The 18,497-nt window shown below is 39.5% G+C and overlaps 1 protein-coding gene across 2 annotated transcripts in view; it reads left to right on the top strand.

Moving 5' to 3' along the window:
* Positions 1 to 564: 564 nt before the first annotated feature.
* Positions 565 to 18,497, top strand: part of AGMO (alkylglycerol monooxygenase) — a 186,397-nt gene continuing 168,464 nt past the window's right edge. The window contains exons 1-2 of one of the 2 annotated variants that reach the window (XM_071735361.1): positions 565 to 820; positions 6,432 to 6,562. In XM_071735361.1, the coding sequence (XP_071591462.1) occupies positions 692 to 820; positions 6,432 to 6,562 (260 nt within the window). In that variant the 5' untranslated portion in view covers positions 565 to 691. The remainder of the gene's footprint in view (positions 821 to 6,431; positions 6,563 to 18,497) is intronic. The other variant, XM_071735362.1, reaches the window with a different exon arrangement.

Raw genomic sequence — 18,497 nt, 5'->3', positions numbered from 1 at the left:
TGGCTTCTAGAGGGTACCTTCAGCACCGGCCAGTTAATCGGAGATATACAAAGTCAAGCCATGACAAACCCTTCTGAAAACTAAAAAATAAACCATCTTTTAATGGAAGAAGTGCAAAACTGACCCAGACAGCTGGCCAAAGGAGCCAGCAAGGACACCTTATCATGTTTCTCAAAATCCTTAACATTTAAAGCCCTACTTTTGTGAGTGTGTGTGTGTAAACCTGTTTAAAGGGGAAAAGGGATATCCTGATTTCTGCCTTTTGGGGTTTTTTTTTGTTTTGTTTTGTTTGTTTGGTTTTTGGGGTGGGTTTTTTTTTTTTCAGGGTGAAAAGGGAACTGAGACATGCAGTGGGTGGGCTGAATTCAAGGGCTGAACCTCTTGGGGTGTCTCTTGACGCCCAGGACTGGGCTATGAGTGTGATGACACACACACACACACAGAGCCACCAAAAACCTCCAAAACAATGGATGAAAGGAAAGTTAGAGGCTTCCCCCAGAGCAGCATTCAAGCCCCCCCAGCACCCAGGGCAAACGAGGCCGCGGGTCCGAGTTAAAGTCCGTGGTCACGCAGGGCAGGCGCGGAGCGGAGCGGAGGGCGGGCGGGCGGCGGATCCCGGCTCTCAGTGCACCTGCGGCGGCGGCGGCGCGGAGCGGGGCCGGGACACGGGCAGCGAGGCCTGGACCGGGCCATGGGCACCCAGGCGGGCGGCCCAAGAGAGACTGCGCCGGGGCAGCAGCTCCGCGCTCTCTTCTACGTGCTGCCGCCCGGAGAGAGCTCCTTCCGTACGGTGGAGGAGGTGCCCGATTACGTGGAGAAGGTGAGAGCCCCCTCCCCTCCTCTCTCTTCCCATCCCCTCCCCACGGCAGCATCCTTCGCCCTCCCCACCGCCCACCCTGCGCGCAGCTGCCTCCTGCTTTTATTTTTTTTTTTTTTTGTCTTTAAAACAAAGAGGCGGCCCAAGGAAATGTCCCTGCGAAAGGGCACCTAAATTAAGATTAAATACCGTGTCCCTTCTCCCTCTGCTGCCACTCCCGGGCTCTCTGTAAGCTGCCTGTGTAGCCGTGACCTCCATTGTAATGGTGTTGTTAGGTGGGTTTTTTTTCTTGTTTGGTTGGTTTTGGGGTTTTTTTTGTTTTTTAAATGAGGGCTCAGATGCTTTCTCCCTGATACCAGAAGCAAAAGTTTCCCAGAGGAGCACATGAAACATTTGTGGGTTGATGCTAACCTGGTCAGTGCTGCTGGATGTAGTGACAGCAAACTGAACTGAGCAAACCAGAAAACATGACACTATGGCTTGTAAAAAGCCATGTTTCTTTGTGCCTTTAAAGCAAGTGCTACAATCTCAGTTAAAAAAAAAAAAAAAAAAAATCTATTTAAAAACAAAAATAAAGATTGTTTAAGAGAATGAGAGCAAATATTTGTGTTGGGATGGTGCCGTCTCCTAAAGCTCCAAAGCCAGAGTACAGAGGTCAGGGGTGAGAACTCCCTTGTCGGCAGACAGCAGCATATCCCTCTCTCATCTCCTCTCCTGCCCTGCCAGCTTATCCACCTCCATGAAGGTACCTTTGATCCCTTCTGCCACACCTATTGCACATATCTTGGTGCCCAGCTCCTGCTGAACATGGAACAGATGCGAGCTTTTCGTGGAGAAAGCAGATAAATGCTATTTTCCCATTGTCAGAGTAAATTCAGTCCAGCTTCATTGAAGATCCTGGCTTTGTGCAGAGGCCCTGTTAGCTCTGAGCAGCTCCTTTGCCAAGTAAACCCTGGACTGCTGTGCAGGAGCTGCTGTTGGGCTGCAGTGGGGGTATTGTGGGCCATGCAGAGCAGAGCAGCCCCATCAGCAGCTTTCTGGGAATGGGAGGATGCAGCAGCAGCCCCTGGCTGGTGGCTGTTACCAGGACGCAGTGCCCTCTTGGATAGGGTAAGGAGGCAGCTGCTGCAAAGCCAGTCTGTGGTCAATGGACTGCTTTCCTCAGATGTGTTTTGCAACTAAGATGCAGTGTCATGAGGAAGGCTGATAGAGATTGACAGTTTTGCCTGCTCAGCTGATCTCTCCCTCCAGTTCTATCTATTGCCTATCTCAACCCCTTTTACTGTTCTCACATTTCTGACAGATGCCAGCAGCATTCCTTTACATCCCTGGGCTTTCTTCTCCCCTGCAGACCTGGGCAATACTCAGCTCAGACCTTTGCCTAACCTGAAATTTCTCTTACAGCACACACAGTTGCAAAAGTTTGTGGAAGGCTTATTAATACTTCTTTCCATTATAAAGGCACTTGCAGACTTCTGCAGTTGTAGAGCACTGTTGTGTTAAGTTTTTAAGGGAATATGTACCTTGAAAAAAAACTACACTAGGTTGTATTTTCCTGTCATTACTCTTTTGGGTTAGCTGTAGGAGGACTGTGCCACCCCCAGTGAATGTTGCCAGAACAGGTCTTCTGATGCTCAGTAAAGTAGGTGTATAAAAGTCTTTTAGTGGTATAACTATCTGAACTGTAGGCAGTCCAGGAAACTCCTGGAATGCATTGGGGGTGACTTCTTAAGCCATGTAACAGACAGCCCTACCAGGTGGGATGTGTTACTGGACCTGCTGGTGACCAACACAAGTGAGCCAATTGTCAAGATTGGATGCAGTCAGGGCTGCAGTGATCATGCACTGCTGGTGTTAGTAGTCCTGAGGAATAAGGTCAGGCTCATTGTCCTCAGTTAGGACCTTGAATTTTAGGAAAGCAAAGTTCCAGCTGTTCAAGGAATTAGTCCTGTTAAAAGCATTGGCTGCTCAGCTACCAGTGACTAGTAACAAAGCTCTGTAGCGGTGCCCAGGGAAAAAGAACCCTTCCAACTAGTTTCCAAAACTCTGGGAAAAAGGTGTCCAAATCCTGGACCATAACCATAGAACTTATTTTTAAGTGAGCCTTTCTCTTGAAGAATTTGAAACCTTTGATTTTCTATGATTTCTAGAAAGAGAAGCGAAAACATAAGTCAGTTTTTCTCCAGGGCAGGACATCCCAACTCTTACAATGTATGCTGATGCTTCCTCTGTTCTTTCATGAACATCCTCTTTCTATGGATTTAAAGCTATGGATTTAAGATTATGCTCTGCATGCTCTATTTTATTTTATTTTATTTTCTCATATTCCACAGGAAGGCCAATGGAGTGCTTCTTTTTGTTTGTATAGTTTTCAGAACAACAGCTTTGCTCCTTGCCATATTCTGAAATTACCACTTGTGCTCACTAAAGACCTTCATTAGTCAGACTCATGAAGATAGCATACTGAGAGCCCCAAAATTAATAATCATTGGTTTTCTTTTCTATTTACTCCCTGCTTTTGAGGTCCTAAAGATTAACGTCACGTTTATACTCAATTCACATTTTAGGCTTTGATTCTAGATAATGATGCACAGAACTTTCATATTCAGTTTAACATGAAAGTTGAGATCTGGGACTTGAAGAAAACAGAAACTGTTTCAAGACTTGCAATAAACCCATGAATTTATGCTGGGTTTCAACATAATATTATTTTTTGCAACTGTATAAAGAAGAAACTAGTTTTAAAAATCCTTTGCATTCTGTAAGAATTGGTTACTTATAAGGCAACCCCTTCTACTCAGTGCTCAGTGTAAGACTTTCAAATTGTGGATCAGCCAATCAAATCACAAGCTAATACAAATTTTTATGAAGTATTTCTGATGATGGGTGAAGAGGAAGAAACTGGTAACAGAGCGGGTAAAGCATTCATAGACCAGAAGGTATCACAAGGATCCAGGCTCTGTCTCTGACCTGTGATGCTATTTCTTAACTTTGAAGCATTTTGTTTGTGGGGGGCAACCCTTAAACTTTTGCAGAGCTATCTATCCTCCACAGGTTCCCTATAATGACTTTGTTGTCATTTTAATTTTATTCTTTTTTAAACAACGTCATTGCTAGGGAGACTATTGTATTTCTCACTGTCAGTCTCCTTTTTTTCCTGAATTATTTGCATTATCCTTCTGCCATACATCTCATCCTTGGACTGTAGCCTGTTTGGGACAGGGAGTGCCTTTTCCTTCCCTTTGTATAGCATCCAACATGGTATGATCCTATTTCAGGACAATAGCTGCAAGGTGTTAAGATCACATAAGTCATACATAATAGTCTTGACATACTTGATCCTTTTGGTCTGCTTTGGACAAAGCTTAATGTGGGTCTATGGTAGAGAGGTATTAATTTCTTAGATACTAAGAGGTATGCTTCGTTTTGCAAGCTCCTTGATAGGCAGGGGGTTAAAACTCTGAATGTTTCGCTATCCTCCTCGCTATGACACTCCCTGTTTGTGAGTCAAAAAGTACTGTCAAATGCTTGGCTGCCTCACAGCTTCACAGTGGGAAGAAAATATTTCAGGGAAAGTCAAAGGGAAAGAAGTTCTGTTAAAGCATATTATTACAGAGTCAATTATTTTAACAGTTTCAGGGGTTTGCTGGGTAAAGTGAATCACCACATATAATACAGGCACTGTATATTTTCTGTTTACTGTTTTCATTTCATGAATAAAGCCTCCCACTTTTTCTGCTGTAAGCCCATTGAGTTTGCTGTGCTACCTGTAGTCTGTTGTAGATCTGGCTTTATCCGTGGGTCTTCCTTTGCTTTCACAGTTTTTTATATCATCAGTTAGGGAGTACCCCAAACAGATACATAAAGTGTTTTTAAAAAGCAAGTTAGTCAGCAAAATTAAAAAGTGCCATGTTGATATTAATCTCTGTTCATCTGTTATTGTAACCTTAACCTGAGCTGCTGAAGTTTATGAACTTTCACATTTCCTAGATGCTATAAATCTCTTGCTGCTTGCATGGTTTGAATCATCCCATTCTTCTTCGACTGAGCAATCTGGTCTATATCCATCTTAGTCTTTTTAGTGTCCCAGCCTGGTAGGAATTCCCGGATCATATCTCACTTGGCAACAAAAATGAACACCCTTCAAAATGCATTTGCAGAGGCAACATGCTTCTTCCATTAAAATGCTCTTTAGGCAGGAGCAGCCTCCCTTCTACAGCAGCACAGTTTGGAGGGATTCAGTCTGTGACTCTGTATATGTTTGCAGGTCACTAGAAGGGGGCAGCAGAAGATTAACAGGGCAAGTTTGCCAGCAGGATGCCTCCCATAATGGTGCAGAAAGTCTCACTGCTCTTGCATTTTTGTTGTCCTGCAAAATGTAGTAGGAATTTGATGCCTTAATGCACCTGAGGAAAAGTTGTTTGAATGTCTCCAGTCACCTGAGTTTTCTACAGAGTGAGAGGGGCTGCTGAAGGAGACAAGTGCACAGAGATCTGACACCAATAAAGTAGCTTTTTTTTTTTTTTGTTCTGTGCCACAGGACTTCTAGGTTTTGGTGGCAGTGGCTGATATGCTCATCATTCCTTTAATCCCTGATGTTCAGGGGCTGCCAGGACTCCAGTGTCAATTTAAAAAAGCATATACTCTAAGAACTGATGTTATTTAATCCATTTTTTCTTCCCTGTGCTGATGTAAATTTGAGAACAGCTGTAATAATCTTTCTGTACTGATGAAATGTTGGTGTTGGTGCAGTAATGACACCATTCCTACCACTAGTCACCCCCAGACTTTTCTCTACCGGGTGCTGCTGTTGTGTATCTTCAATCTGCCTGTTGATCTGGGATGCAAAGTGGACAATGTGGATTGAATCCTATGCTGAAGCAGCATTGTGAGTGAGAAGCTTCAGACTTCCTTATCATCATACTTTTGTTAAGAAATGAAAAATATCTTACCATTCGTGCCTTTTTTTTTGGTTTTTTTTAGCTGATCTATGTCTGAAAAAGGTACTTGGTCTGGTAAGTGAACATGTTTTGTGGCCCAAGGTGGAATGGGCTGCCTAGTGAGTAGATTCTCTGATCAAAACATATACATAAGAGTTGTTGCAATCTGCAGCAAAAAGAATGAAAACAAATGTCAAGGAGAAACAATCTCACTTTACTGTATCTTTCAGGTAATATTGTTTTATTCAAAATTCAGTGGCTGAATGAATCTGAAAACCACTTAAACATCAAACTGAAGTCAGATTCTGTTTACCTACCTTCTGTTTTACCTTGTAACCGCAGACATTTTTGCTCTGACTGATTTACCTGAATATGAAAAATATGACTTTGGAATGACTTTTGTGCTTTGTTTTGATGCCATTTAACAATTTATGTGCAGAAGATTAAAAAAAAAAAACAAACAAACCATAGAAGAGGAGGTTAGCACACTGGATTTTTGCTGGTGTTGTGTATTAAATGGTTGTTCTTATTTATGAGGTTCATGTGGTGCTTTATCACCATGGTAGCTCATAAGCTGTCAGCCAGCTCAAAGTATCTGGCTGCATAAACTGCTGTGGGGAAAGGTGGATCTAAATCTATTTATGTCGTGACATCTTTCCTTCAAACTTTTTCAGAGCATTCCGTTCTTCATTGCTTTTATCGCGCTGGAGTTCGCTGTCAGCTGGGTTCAGAAGCGTAAGCTCTCAGGTCGCATCAATGATGGCATAAGTTCTCTTTCCTTAGGCATCCTCTCTCGACTGCCAGAGTAAGTATATGTGGTGCTATATTAGCATAAGGTTGTGTCTTAATCACTAAGAAGAAAGAAAAGTTATATATTGAAGTGTCTATTGCTAATCCAAAGTGATTTGACAAGGCAGCTGGATCTTCTGTGCTAAAATGGAGTTGCATAAAGACTGTAAATGTCTTTCTAATCTGTAAGGCTAAATATGATATTTGGAGGGTATTTTCCAGCTCCAATTATGTTCATCTATGTTTGATCTTGGATCTTGTTTGCATATTTTCAGCTGACTTGACCATATCTGATGTTAGACTGTATATTGCAAACTGAGTTTTCTTCCATTAAACTGAAAACAAAACAAAATTGACAAACCAAAACATGCCTGTTACTTTCATTAGCTTTTAAAAATAAAATTGTGTGTGTACTCAGATTGATAGAACTGTGGATATGCATGTGATCCAAAGTTCTTTGAACTTGGTCATAATCTTGTGTTTGACTCAAGTGGACATCTCAAAGATTTTATTGCCTGAGAGAGTTGTTGCAAACATGATCAGCTGATCTGGTCTCCAACATCAGGGCCATAAGATTTACCTGAATCAGTTCATGGTGAACAGAGTTGTGTTTTAAGGAAATAGCCACTGTTGATTACTGAATATCTGGAAACAGGGAATCTGAAAAATTCTTTATATAAATTGCTCTGTTTTTCAGGAGCTCTGGTTGCTTCATATGAATATCATGGTTTAGATCTGCCTTTGCATCAGCTTCCAGATGATAGATTTTATTACATCTTTTCTGTTAGAATGGAATTACATTTCTATTCCCAATGTATGAATTTACAGATTACCATCAAATTGCATATAATGTATTCATTACATGGAGAAACGCTTCTATGATTTGAATTTTACTATATGGTGTATTTTCAAGTCTTTCAATTATTCCCACAGTCCTCTTTCTGTATCCTCTGCAGTTTTTCAGCCTTCTTAGTGTTGATGTCTCAAGTGCAATCCATATTTCAGAAATTACTACATCAGTGCCAAATAATGAAGTCATTTGTTCTCTATTTCTACTTCTTGTTCCTCCCTTTATATATCCCAGGTCCTCTGAGCCATCCTTCATCTCCAAATATTTTTGTAGATTCTGTGGTTTACATTCCTCATTCATAGTCAATATGTTCACGTTTGGCCACATAGAAATATATGGATTGTATATTTGGTCATCCTGAATTAGTTTGAATACATTAAACATTGTCTTTGTTACTCAAAGATCGTTGATTTTTGTCATTGCGAATTTTACTAGAAAACTTCTGTTTTAATCCAGGTTCTTGATAAAATAAAGACCACCACAACAAAACATGCCTTCTGGCATGTAGCATCCATTTTCTGAGGCATGTAAATCATCTTCTTTGTAGTGTATTGAGCATTTTACATTTGCTTGATTATTTTTAAAATTCTTTTTAAACACTTCTTAATCAATAAAAGTTTTGACATGATCTATGTCTGTGTCTTTTAAGACAAGTTGTAATGGATTACTTTAGTTATCACTAGTAAATATCATGGATGAAGCATTTTAAGGAGTGTAGTAGATAAATAATGTCACTTAGAGACTCCTAAACTCTTCTTATATCTGCAAATAAGAGGATTGAGCTTTCAGCATGAGAAATATTAAAGCACAAAGTAATGTATTCGAACATAAAATCTACTTATTTGTCAGTCTTGTGACACTATTTTTGCAGCTAGTATACAACCTATATTAGAACCATTTTGTTGCTTTTGGTACAACATGTGAGCATGATCTTGAAGGAGAAACAGACAATTTTTCATTATATTTTAAGCTGTAATAAATTAAATTTTTGTGACTATATTAGACTTGGGTGCACCAACGCACAACCCTTATTTCAGCTAATACTGAAATAGTTCAAACGTTGCTTTTTCAACTTACTCCAGATTTTCTAGACAGTCAAACACTTCATTGGTTTAGCATGTGAAGTACTTAATTTTTTCATCTGAAATATTCAAGTTAAACAAGGGGATTGAGATTCACATAAACTAAGTTTGAATGGTTTTGTTGAGGCCTTTGGGCTTTCTTTAAAGAATACTAAAATGCCTCAGATAGACTTATTCCTGGAAGAAATGCTTACTAACAAAACCAGTGTTGCGTGTGTGGGACACAGCTTTGAAAGGTACTGAATACTTTATTATTTTGGCACTCCATAGTTTGCTGCAGAATTTGGACTAAGCAGTTTTATTTCAGATAGGAATTATTCTGCAAGGTCATTTCAACTGAGTGAACCAAATGATCCTTGAGGACACAGACTTTGCAGGATCAAACCTGCAAAGCTGCAGGTTTGGTACACTTAGTAATTGCTACACCAGCAGAAGTCCCTTCCAGGTTGCTTGTGCAGTTCTTGTGTTTGGAATTACAGGACCCTTGTCAGCAGCTCTTTCCAAAGGAGAATTCTGTAAATCTTTGAAGTTTATGATGGAATGTGGAAAAAAAAAGCAAGCAAAAACATGGGGTTTATAAATTATTTAATTGCATGTTAATTTCAGAATTAGAATAGTGACTGCTTAGTGTCACTCTTCTTCTGTAAGTGAGTTGTGAACAACAGACTGGCTGAAAAGGCTTGAACTAAAAAAACAGAATAGCTTACCCTTCTGTCTTCTGCTTTCATGGTGTGCAGGAACTGGGTCAGGAAAACAAAAACCAAACAACCAAAACCAAAACCAACCAACCAAGAAAAAAAGAAAAAGCACATGCTAAGTCTGTTGCTAGGACATTCACTTCAGGCATTCTCCCTTTCAGGCAGAAAAAAAGGTAGGGAAACTTGACAGAAACTGCTAAAACAATATTTCAGCAGAACCCACAGCATCAGGGGAAATAGTGGTGCAAATCATTAACAGCTGAAGGTTAGATTAACACACCATTGATTGTATCCTCTCCCAGGGACTAATTTTCATTTTCTCAACTAGCAGCAATGGTTTGCCACTTCCTTAAAAAAATCTGTGGTTGAACTAAAATGGTGGGCTCCAGTCTATTGGAATGAAGCTTCAGATGCATCGTTGCAAAGAGGTCTTTACATTTAATGAAAAAATTAGGAGTCACAGACCATATTCAGCCTCTGAGTATGTTTTTCCATTTCACAGCCTGTATAACAGAAATACTGTGTACCTTGAGGGAAAACAGTATTTATTCACTGTTCCTTACTTCATTGTTGGAGAAAATGCAAATCATAAATTGTTGATATTCGTATGCCAAATATTAAAAATGTAGGTGTGAAAGAAAAGGTCTAATTAGAGGAGGCAATGTGGGGGTTTTTTTAGGCTTATTAGACTCAACAGCATATAGGATGTTGACTTGCTTTGTGTGTACATATCGTCTCTTGTAAAATAGCCCATACCTTTCTTAAATACAATTTTCTCTGCCTTAATACATACTGTGCATTCCTCTGCATGTATGAATACTAAATGTTTTATGCAATGAGAAGTAATTTGGGGAAAGGGAGAAACTTGAATTACTAAGTTACTCCCAGCATCCTAAATGTTGGTGGTTAAAAATTTTCTGAGAACTTTTATTCTAAATAAATAAATAACTACTCTAACTAACCATTGCCAGGAGACTTGAAATGTTGCTTTAAAAATATTCTCCCAAGAGAAAGTTTATTTTGGGTATAAATATTCACTATACAAGTATGTGCATTATTTCATATTGGCCCATTTCTTCTTTTAAAGCAGCAGAACATAAATCAAATCAAAAAGTGTTTTGGGGGATAACTGAGGTAGGTACACTTTCAAGCTGGTTGGGAAAGTCTCCGTTCTTTATGGTCGTGCTCAATTGCCAATTTTTAGTCTCCAACTCTGCAACACAGTCATACAGTGTGTGAGTGTTTAAATATATGTCTAACAGAATGTCTGTTAGTGAATGAAATCTACTGGAATGAAATCTGCTTCTAAGAGGAACATTATAATTAATATACATTATTTACTTTGGTTTTGGAACAGAGGACACTGGAGTTCTCTTAAGTGTGGTGAGCATCATAGAAAGATAAGAAAATGCTTTTTAATTAATTCATGCTATTATGCATCTTAAGATATCTGCACATGAGCAATGTTTGAATTAAAGGGGTAAAAATCCTGTTTCTGCTTTAGACCAGTGTATTAACAGTTTTGTACAACATCTGGATTGTAAATAATCTTTTTCCAGCAGTTAGATCGTAGAGGCCGTTTTCTGTACATTTTAGATCAGCATTGCTGCTTGATGAAGCACCTTTCAGTGACTTGTACTTCTGGTTGCTTATTTCTACCTCTGGACCTTTTCTCTCCTTTTTCCAGCATCAGTATTTGTGTTGACCTGTGGTGAAGTAGCCCAGGAAGGAGGTCCAGCACCCCAGCATCATGTTAACCTGCAACAGTTCTTGATGTGGCTGTTCAAAAACTCTTCCTAGCACAAGAAATGGGCTTGGGGAAAAAAGCAGTCATGTTTGCAGGAAAAAAAATACTCAGTTCTAGCATTACTGTGTTACCCGCTTTAAAACCTGTAAAATTACAGTCTGAAACCAGAAATTTTCAGTTCTTAATAGCAGCAATATGCATAGTTGATTAGGACACGCTTGGTTCAAGTTGGTGCAAGCAGTTCACAACACTATGAAGCTGGCAGTATCCTGATAGAACACAGAATACTTGCCTGCATAGACTTATCAATTTAAAGTATGTCTTGGTTTCCTTAATTATTTACTAGAGGCTTCATGGATGGCTATAGAAAATTATAATCTCATAAATCAGTGATGGCATCTCTTCAATGACTATTTGATACATCCAGTTTGTCATAAATTATATTTTCAGTTTAAGACTTATTAGGTACATTTTTTTTTCTCCACATCTGTTTGACTAAGGCTATGGACAGATGTTTATTTAGAGCATGGTCAGATGTGTTGCTTCTGATCCAGCTGCTCCCTCAGATCTGCCAACATAACTGCACATTTAATTGCTCCCTAACCTGGTCCTGACAAAGTGATCCAGCTAAAAGCAGAAACAAAAGCCCCCCAAGAACTATAAAAGAGGTGTTCAAGCTCAGCTGCATTTATTTTGACAGAGCCAGGTCAGGGGGCAGCAATGCATGCAATTATGCTGGCAAGTCTGAGGACTGATAACAACTGTACTTAGGGCAGTGATGAGCAGATGGGACTAAACTGGAATGGTGATCACTTAACCTGGATAAATGGCAAGTAATTCTACAGTGCCATGCCCCTAAACCAACCTGGCTTCTGGCTGCTGCACTTCCATCCTACCTGTACTCATGCATGTAGTCCTCCCTTTCTCTCATGTTGGTTCAAGAGTTCATCTGATCCTCTGTGGAGGTATTTCAGTTGACTATGGGAGCAATAATGTATTTTCTTAAGGCAGAGGGACAGGCAGGTGAGTGGGAATATTGCAGCCAGGAGCTATATTGGCACAGGCCCTACAGAATCTGCAGTCATGACTGTGCCAGCAGCAACCAGGTATGACAATTCAAGGCATTCATTGACCATAGATGTTTCTAAATAATAGGATTTTAACAGGGAGCAACCCTGATGAGACAAAATCTACTCACCTCCCCGTTCTTCTCTTCCTCCCAGTAGCACTAGATAGTTTTATATTCTGTAAGAGCACCCTCCAGGGCTGAACTGTCCCATATACATTGCTAATTGTTCCCACATTTTGCCAAAGCTCTGTTGGAAGAATAGGTTTTGAAATCACTCACTAATCTTTCTGTAGGTAAAGCAGTCAAAGTTGGATAAACAGTTCTGATAAGGGGTTAGTCCTGTGCAGTAGGAGCTGGTAACATTTTTCAGCAGGCAAAACTAAATCAGTTTAGTTAAGTTCCTGGCAGGGACTGTCTACATGAACAATCTTTGCTTGGTCTAATTAGGTTCTTTTGGTGTGGTTTGTCATTGACGAATGGAATGGAATTAAATCAGTACACATTAGAGTAATGTGTACAGACAGAGTTACTGTCTTGTCACTGTATATGTTTAACACAGTTTTATAAATTGGATGTAAATTATGCTATGGCCTTCGGCAAGTCCAACTCCAGCTGTATCCACTAAAGATGATAGTGGCTTCCTGCCTTAGGTGCTCATCAGAACCACCCCACTCCCCTGTTACTACCTACACGTCTCTCAGTGGTGAGCCCTTTCCTAGGCATATTGGCAGCATTATGTTTGGTGATTTAAACAGTAGAATTTTGTTAACCTGGGTCATTTTGTTTGAAGCAGGCTGGAGAGCACCCATTTGGGCAGAGCTGCTTGCAGACCTCAGGATTACCAATGAGCAGCTCTAAACAGCCTGGTGAGCATGGAGTACTACTTCTTGGTGATGACTAAGAGCTAGAAGCTCTATAGTTCCTAATGAAATTACATATAAGCTACTAAAAATTAATATAAGGATTTCGGAGAGAGGCTTGAGGGAGTCAAGATGTTCCCAGACATCCCACACATTTAATTGTGTAAAACTACTGTTAGTTCTTACCTACCATAACATTCTAGAGGTTGCTGTATTTCACACAAGCCTGTCAGGGAGCCAGTTACTCTTTTAGTTTGTAATCTCTTACACTGACACAGCTGTTGGCAGAATGCATATTTGTCTACTGCATCATCACATTTTTCTATACAGTGGGTCCAGAAAATGGCTTGGTGATCGCCTGTTGCTGCTTGTGAATCTTAAGAGCCTGGCTTTTCACAAGCCCTGGCTTTAGAAACAAGGACAAGCTGTCAATGCTTGTTCTCACATATACTTGTGCTCCTCCCTGGAAGTACAAACTGTGAACTGAGTTTACCCTTATTAAAAATATGTTCTAAATTAAGATCAGTAGTCTCAAAATATACCGATTTCTCAAACTCATTAAACGTTGGTTAGGCTTTTATTCCATATTACTGTATTTTTTCTTCATGATGAATTGTGTCAGCTTGTGTGCATTTTGGAAAACTTAAGAAACTGCTTCTATGTAAAGTACCCTTCTGCCTGAAGCACGTTTCTGCCGGAAGATGTATTAAGCTTAAATCAGGATTCCACTAGATGGAGCACAGGGGTAACATTATCAGAGCTGGCCAACCTAGTTTCCTGGGTCAACACATAGAAACTAGGGAAACCAGGGGAAAGTATCTCTTCATGTTGGCTTGTTTCTAATCTAACTCAAATTGTAATGCACATTTGCTGACTTCAGTGGAACAACTGAACAGGAGAGATCAAAATCAGATCCTCTGTTGGGAAAAGGTACTAAGTAAGCATTTGTATTATGTTTATATGGTGCTACTTATAAAAATATTGAAAAAGCCAGGGCCATTGCCTCACAACAGACAAGGTTCTAGAATCTCACAGTACTGTGTGTCCTGAATTTACTAGAGCAGAATTTGCTGCCCAGTGTGTTGGGCAGGTATAAATATCTCTGAGGAAATATAACTTCCATTCTCATAGAGGAAGAAGCTACATGGCCAGTAGTTCCACTGAACTGAATTTTTTAAAACCAGGATTTGTAATGCTTTAAAGATCGCATGTAATCAGATTAACTACAAGACCTGGCATAAACTTTGGACAGAATGTGTTACTACCATAGATTAAATCACTAAAGACAGTGGAACATCTCGTGAAAATATCTGAGTTGGATTTTTAATTCATTGCTTATTTTTGTAAGAAAGAGCAAAGTCAAACAAGTGACTTGAATTATATAGACAGGACTTGGACTTTAAAATAAAAAAAGTGTTACACTGATTTTTATTCTTCCCCTTCCCAAACCTATTGTTTCATGTTTTATTCCACCCACTACTGTAAATTAATACCAGTGTCTTAAGCTCAAGGATAAAAAGTTGAGTGCAACAGGAATCAGTATGGTGAAGAAAAGGCCCCAACTCTTGTCAGAAAAAAACATTAGGTAGTACTGCACATAATGCAGGTAGTAGCAATACTGAACTCACCTCTATTTTACTTCATCTTGCATTTGGTAATTTCTTTCCTCCTTAAGGAAAACTGGGATTTTTCATTATTTAGGCTAAAATGCCAGAGAAGAAAGCCATACTGAGGAAGAGGAGAGGCTCTGATTCAGTTTTTGTGTCTGGTGGGAACATTTTCTCAAAATGTAGGTGCTATTTCCTGTAATCAAGGGCTTTCCAGAGCCTGATAATCATTTCCCAGCTGTATCATTTTGGTGAATTATTTTTTAGCCTTGGGTTATTTCATGACTGGTTTTGCATATTAAGAATGGGAGAGGATCATATTCATCTTGATGATAGAAAACAGGGAAAAGAACTCCCACAGCTCCCTCTCCCTTCCCCTCCACGTTGTGGAAAGTTTGGCTTTGTGCTAAAGTGTGAAAAAAGCCTTGACTGCAGTGTGTCAGGCATATTTCAGCTCGATTTGTGTCAACCCTAATAAGTCAGCTGACAAGGAAATAAATTGGGTGTCTGTTCAAGACCTGGCACCTGTACAGGAAATAAAAGGGGATTTCAGTTGCAGGAGGTTTGCTTTGTTTTGCAAATGGGCCTTTTCTCAGGGCTCCTCTACCTTCTCCCCCTTTCTCCTCTTTAATGAAATCATGTTATCAAAATGTTTATTTCAATTGTGACTGGAGCCAGTTTTTCATCTGGAAACGAAAGCTCCATGAGTATCTTTGGAAATGGAAATCCTTCTACTTTCCACTCTGGAACAAAGGCTTACAGAGCATTTAATTATTCATGTATCCTGCTGCTATATATATGGTCTGAATAATTTCAAATTGTTGAGGAAAAACTTCCTTTGTTCAACATTTTGAAGCTTTACATTCACATAGTTTGAATCAGGCTGGGAAAATGGAATTTATTTAACCTAGGGAAACTGTATTAGTAATAACGCAGTATTTTTAATGATAATATAACCTTGTGACCAGGGTGTCTTTAACATGTTTCCCTCTGTGTCTGACCTCCAAGGATGCAAGTCTGTTAAAGCCCATGAGAGCCAAGCTTTTTTAAGTCCAGCTGTACCATTGTGCTCTTAGCTCAGGGGCCCCGGGTCGGTTCCCAGTGTGACACAAGGTGATGACTGCAGCAGTGGTAAGAGCCTGGGCAGTTTCCTAGCAGTCTTCACTTTTTGTGCATGGATCTTCCTCCGTGCTCAGAAGAGAGGCAGCAGCTACTGTTTCTGACCCTTTTCCCTTCTGGTGACTGTCCTCGGCACCATGGAAGAGGTTTCCTAAAACTTTGGTTTCACTCTCCAAGGTTGATTTTTGAGCCAGAGGAAGCAAAACAGGACCTTGTTTTCTTTGCAAAAAGGCAGCCGCCTTTTCTTCCAATTGAATTTCCTCCACCTTTTCCCTCCTTCATTATCCCATAGGGATCTACCATAAGTAGATCTTCATGTCCACATGGAGAGTTCATCTCCCAGAAGTTCCTTCTTGGACTTTTTTAATTAGAGGAAGTGCTAATCTGTCCCAGTGGAAGGAAAGTGGGGAGACTGTTTATTAAAACAAATGTTACCACCTTTGAGTAAAGTATGTATGAACTGCAGACACTAGGAGATGAGAACCCTCTCTCTAAGTCAAAACAGTTGCCTAAGTACATACTTTTCACATAATAAGGAAGTTTTAGATGAAAAGTTCAAAATCTAAGAGTGAAAATCTATGAAATATATATATTAAGATTTTCTATATAATCTGTCTTTTCTAGGACTTATTACTCCTTATGCAGAGGATTTCACTGGTTGACAAAAGTCTTACCTATCCACTTCTGTCATATTTATGGTTAAAAACTAACATTTAAATGAGGAAAAGGGTTTTTCTAGTTCTTTTCAGTATTTTCAAGAAGTGACAATGGAACTTGAAGGAGAAAAAAGGAGCAATATAAACCTTTAAAACTCCAAGTGACCTTTCAGAATTGTAACTGAATGAAAGCTCTGGACTTTCCTATCTATCACACTGTAAATTTTTTAAAAGTACTTAGCTAAGCAACTCTTCTTTCTCCAGCATTGCATAGTGATATGATGGATTACTCTAAATTAATTACAGTAATCAGCTAGTGTTACGTTCTGTAGAGTTGTGATTCAAGCATGAATGAAAGAATAAGCAAATTCTGACTTGTACAGCAAATTACATATATAAAAAATGTATTGCAGGGTTAGTTCAAGTTTTACACCTTGGCCTCAGCTTGTAGGGGAAAAAAAAAAAAGGACTGAAGGGTGAAATACTGATAAAAATGGAGGAAATGTAGCATTGCACGTATCTTTGGATGTAGTGCAAAGGCACTCTGTTATTAAAAGAAAAAGAATAAAGTAAGAAAACAGTGCCTAATAATAACTGATACTCTGTGTTGCAAGAGGTGTTTTAAATTTCCTGGTCATTGAAAAGATGTTAAGAAATGCCCATTTCTTTGTGTCTGAATAGTATCAGCTCCTTTCTGACCTGTTGTGAAAGGGATTGAGAATTTATACTGAATTTTACAGATGCTTCATGAGTTGAATAGCAAAAATCTGGTTGGATGCATATAATCTTCTCTAAAAATATTTATAGAATACAGTTCTTATGAGAATTAAACATTTTCCAGGTGTGTATGGTCCAACCCTGGGCATAGCTAAATTGTTTTTGAAGTGGTAGAAACACCTGCCATTGGTAGTTAAGAGAAATTCATCTGCCAGCTGCTGAAATAAAACTTCATGGGTTTTGTTGTGTTTTGGTTTTGTCCAGGAGAATTGGGATGCTTGTAGTAAAAGTAGGAATGAGTTACAGATAAGACGGGGCAGATGGGTGCTGAAAAGATGTTTGTTCTTCCATCTTCCAGAGCAATAATTTCTTGTACAGCTTCAGTTTCTCAGGATAAAATGGTGAATGCAATACTATTTTGCTTTCAGGCTAGAATTGGAATCTTGGGATTTTCAGCTGATATCCCTTGTTAAGTGAGAAATTGGCAACACAGAAGCTCAAAATACTTCTTCTAGCATTATTCAAAACCCCATTATGGAAAGAGATGCTAATGCCAGAAGTATAAAAACTCTCAGTGGATCTGCACAGATATGAAGGTGTCCACAAAGTTCAGTCATAGGATGGAGGTTGGTTCACAAGCTGAAACAGCCACATATTTTAAGGTTCCCTCAAGTTTCAGTGCAGCTTCCCAGAAAGACAGGGCATGGCCAGACTATTTTCAGGTGTGTTTTCAAGCTGTGTGAGGAGGAGTAGTATAAAGTGTCCTTTTTTTAGTTTTGTGTATTCAAGTATTTTCGGGGCCATGCTGTAAATGTGAAAAATAATCTCAAAAAAAAAAAAAAAATAGGTTTTGAGAAGAAAATGAGCAGACATGGACAGAGAGATACATGGAGACTCTTTTAGCTGATTTCAGTGTCAGGTGAAATTCCAGGTGAGATTAAAGTAAGAGAGAGATGTTGTTCTGTGAAGGTCATTCAGCTAAGGTTTTGCAAGGCTGTGATCCTGATGTGGACTTTGGAATCACCCCTACCTATTCAAGCAGTGATTTGAAGGTATGCCATTTGCAACATCCATGTAAAGTTCTCTGCATCCCTCAGACTTCCTACCAACCATGAATATGATATATACATTTCTGAAATATTCCACAACTTTGCACAAAGACATTCTGTTGATAATCCCTTGCCCTGAAGATTATACCAGTAGCAAAACATCTGAGAACTTGATCAGTTTTTCCTGTGGGTAGAGAAGGTGCTAACGATCACCTTACTTCTGACTCTTAGGCCCCCAGCTGATGTGCATTTAAGCTAATGACATATATGAAAAAAGGATATGCATGGTTTTTCTGTAATTCATCTCTTTTCACTACACATTTCTACTTGCTGTTTTTCAGAGACCACCCCAGTTCAGTTCACAACTGTGCCACAAACATTTTCAGTAGCACAGTAAAGGCCGGAAACAGGAGGGGGTGTGAGGAGGCTGCTGTGGACTTCTCTCTTCCACAAAAAGTGCGAGTTTAAATATGTCAGCCTGCATCTGGGGTGACTTT

This window comes from Heliangelus exortis, chromosome 2, assembly GCF_036169615.1.
Source record: "Heliangelus exortis chromosome 2, bHelExo1.hap1, whole genome shotgun sequence".
Classification (NCBI taxonomy): Eukaryota; Metazoa; Chordata; class Aves; order Apodiformes; family Trochilidae; genus Heliangelus; species Heliangelus exortis.
The sequence above is the reverse complement of the archived record's forward strand: the minus strand, read 5'-3'. Positions and strand labels throughout refer to the sequence as shown.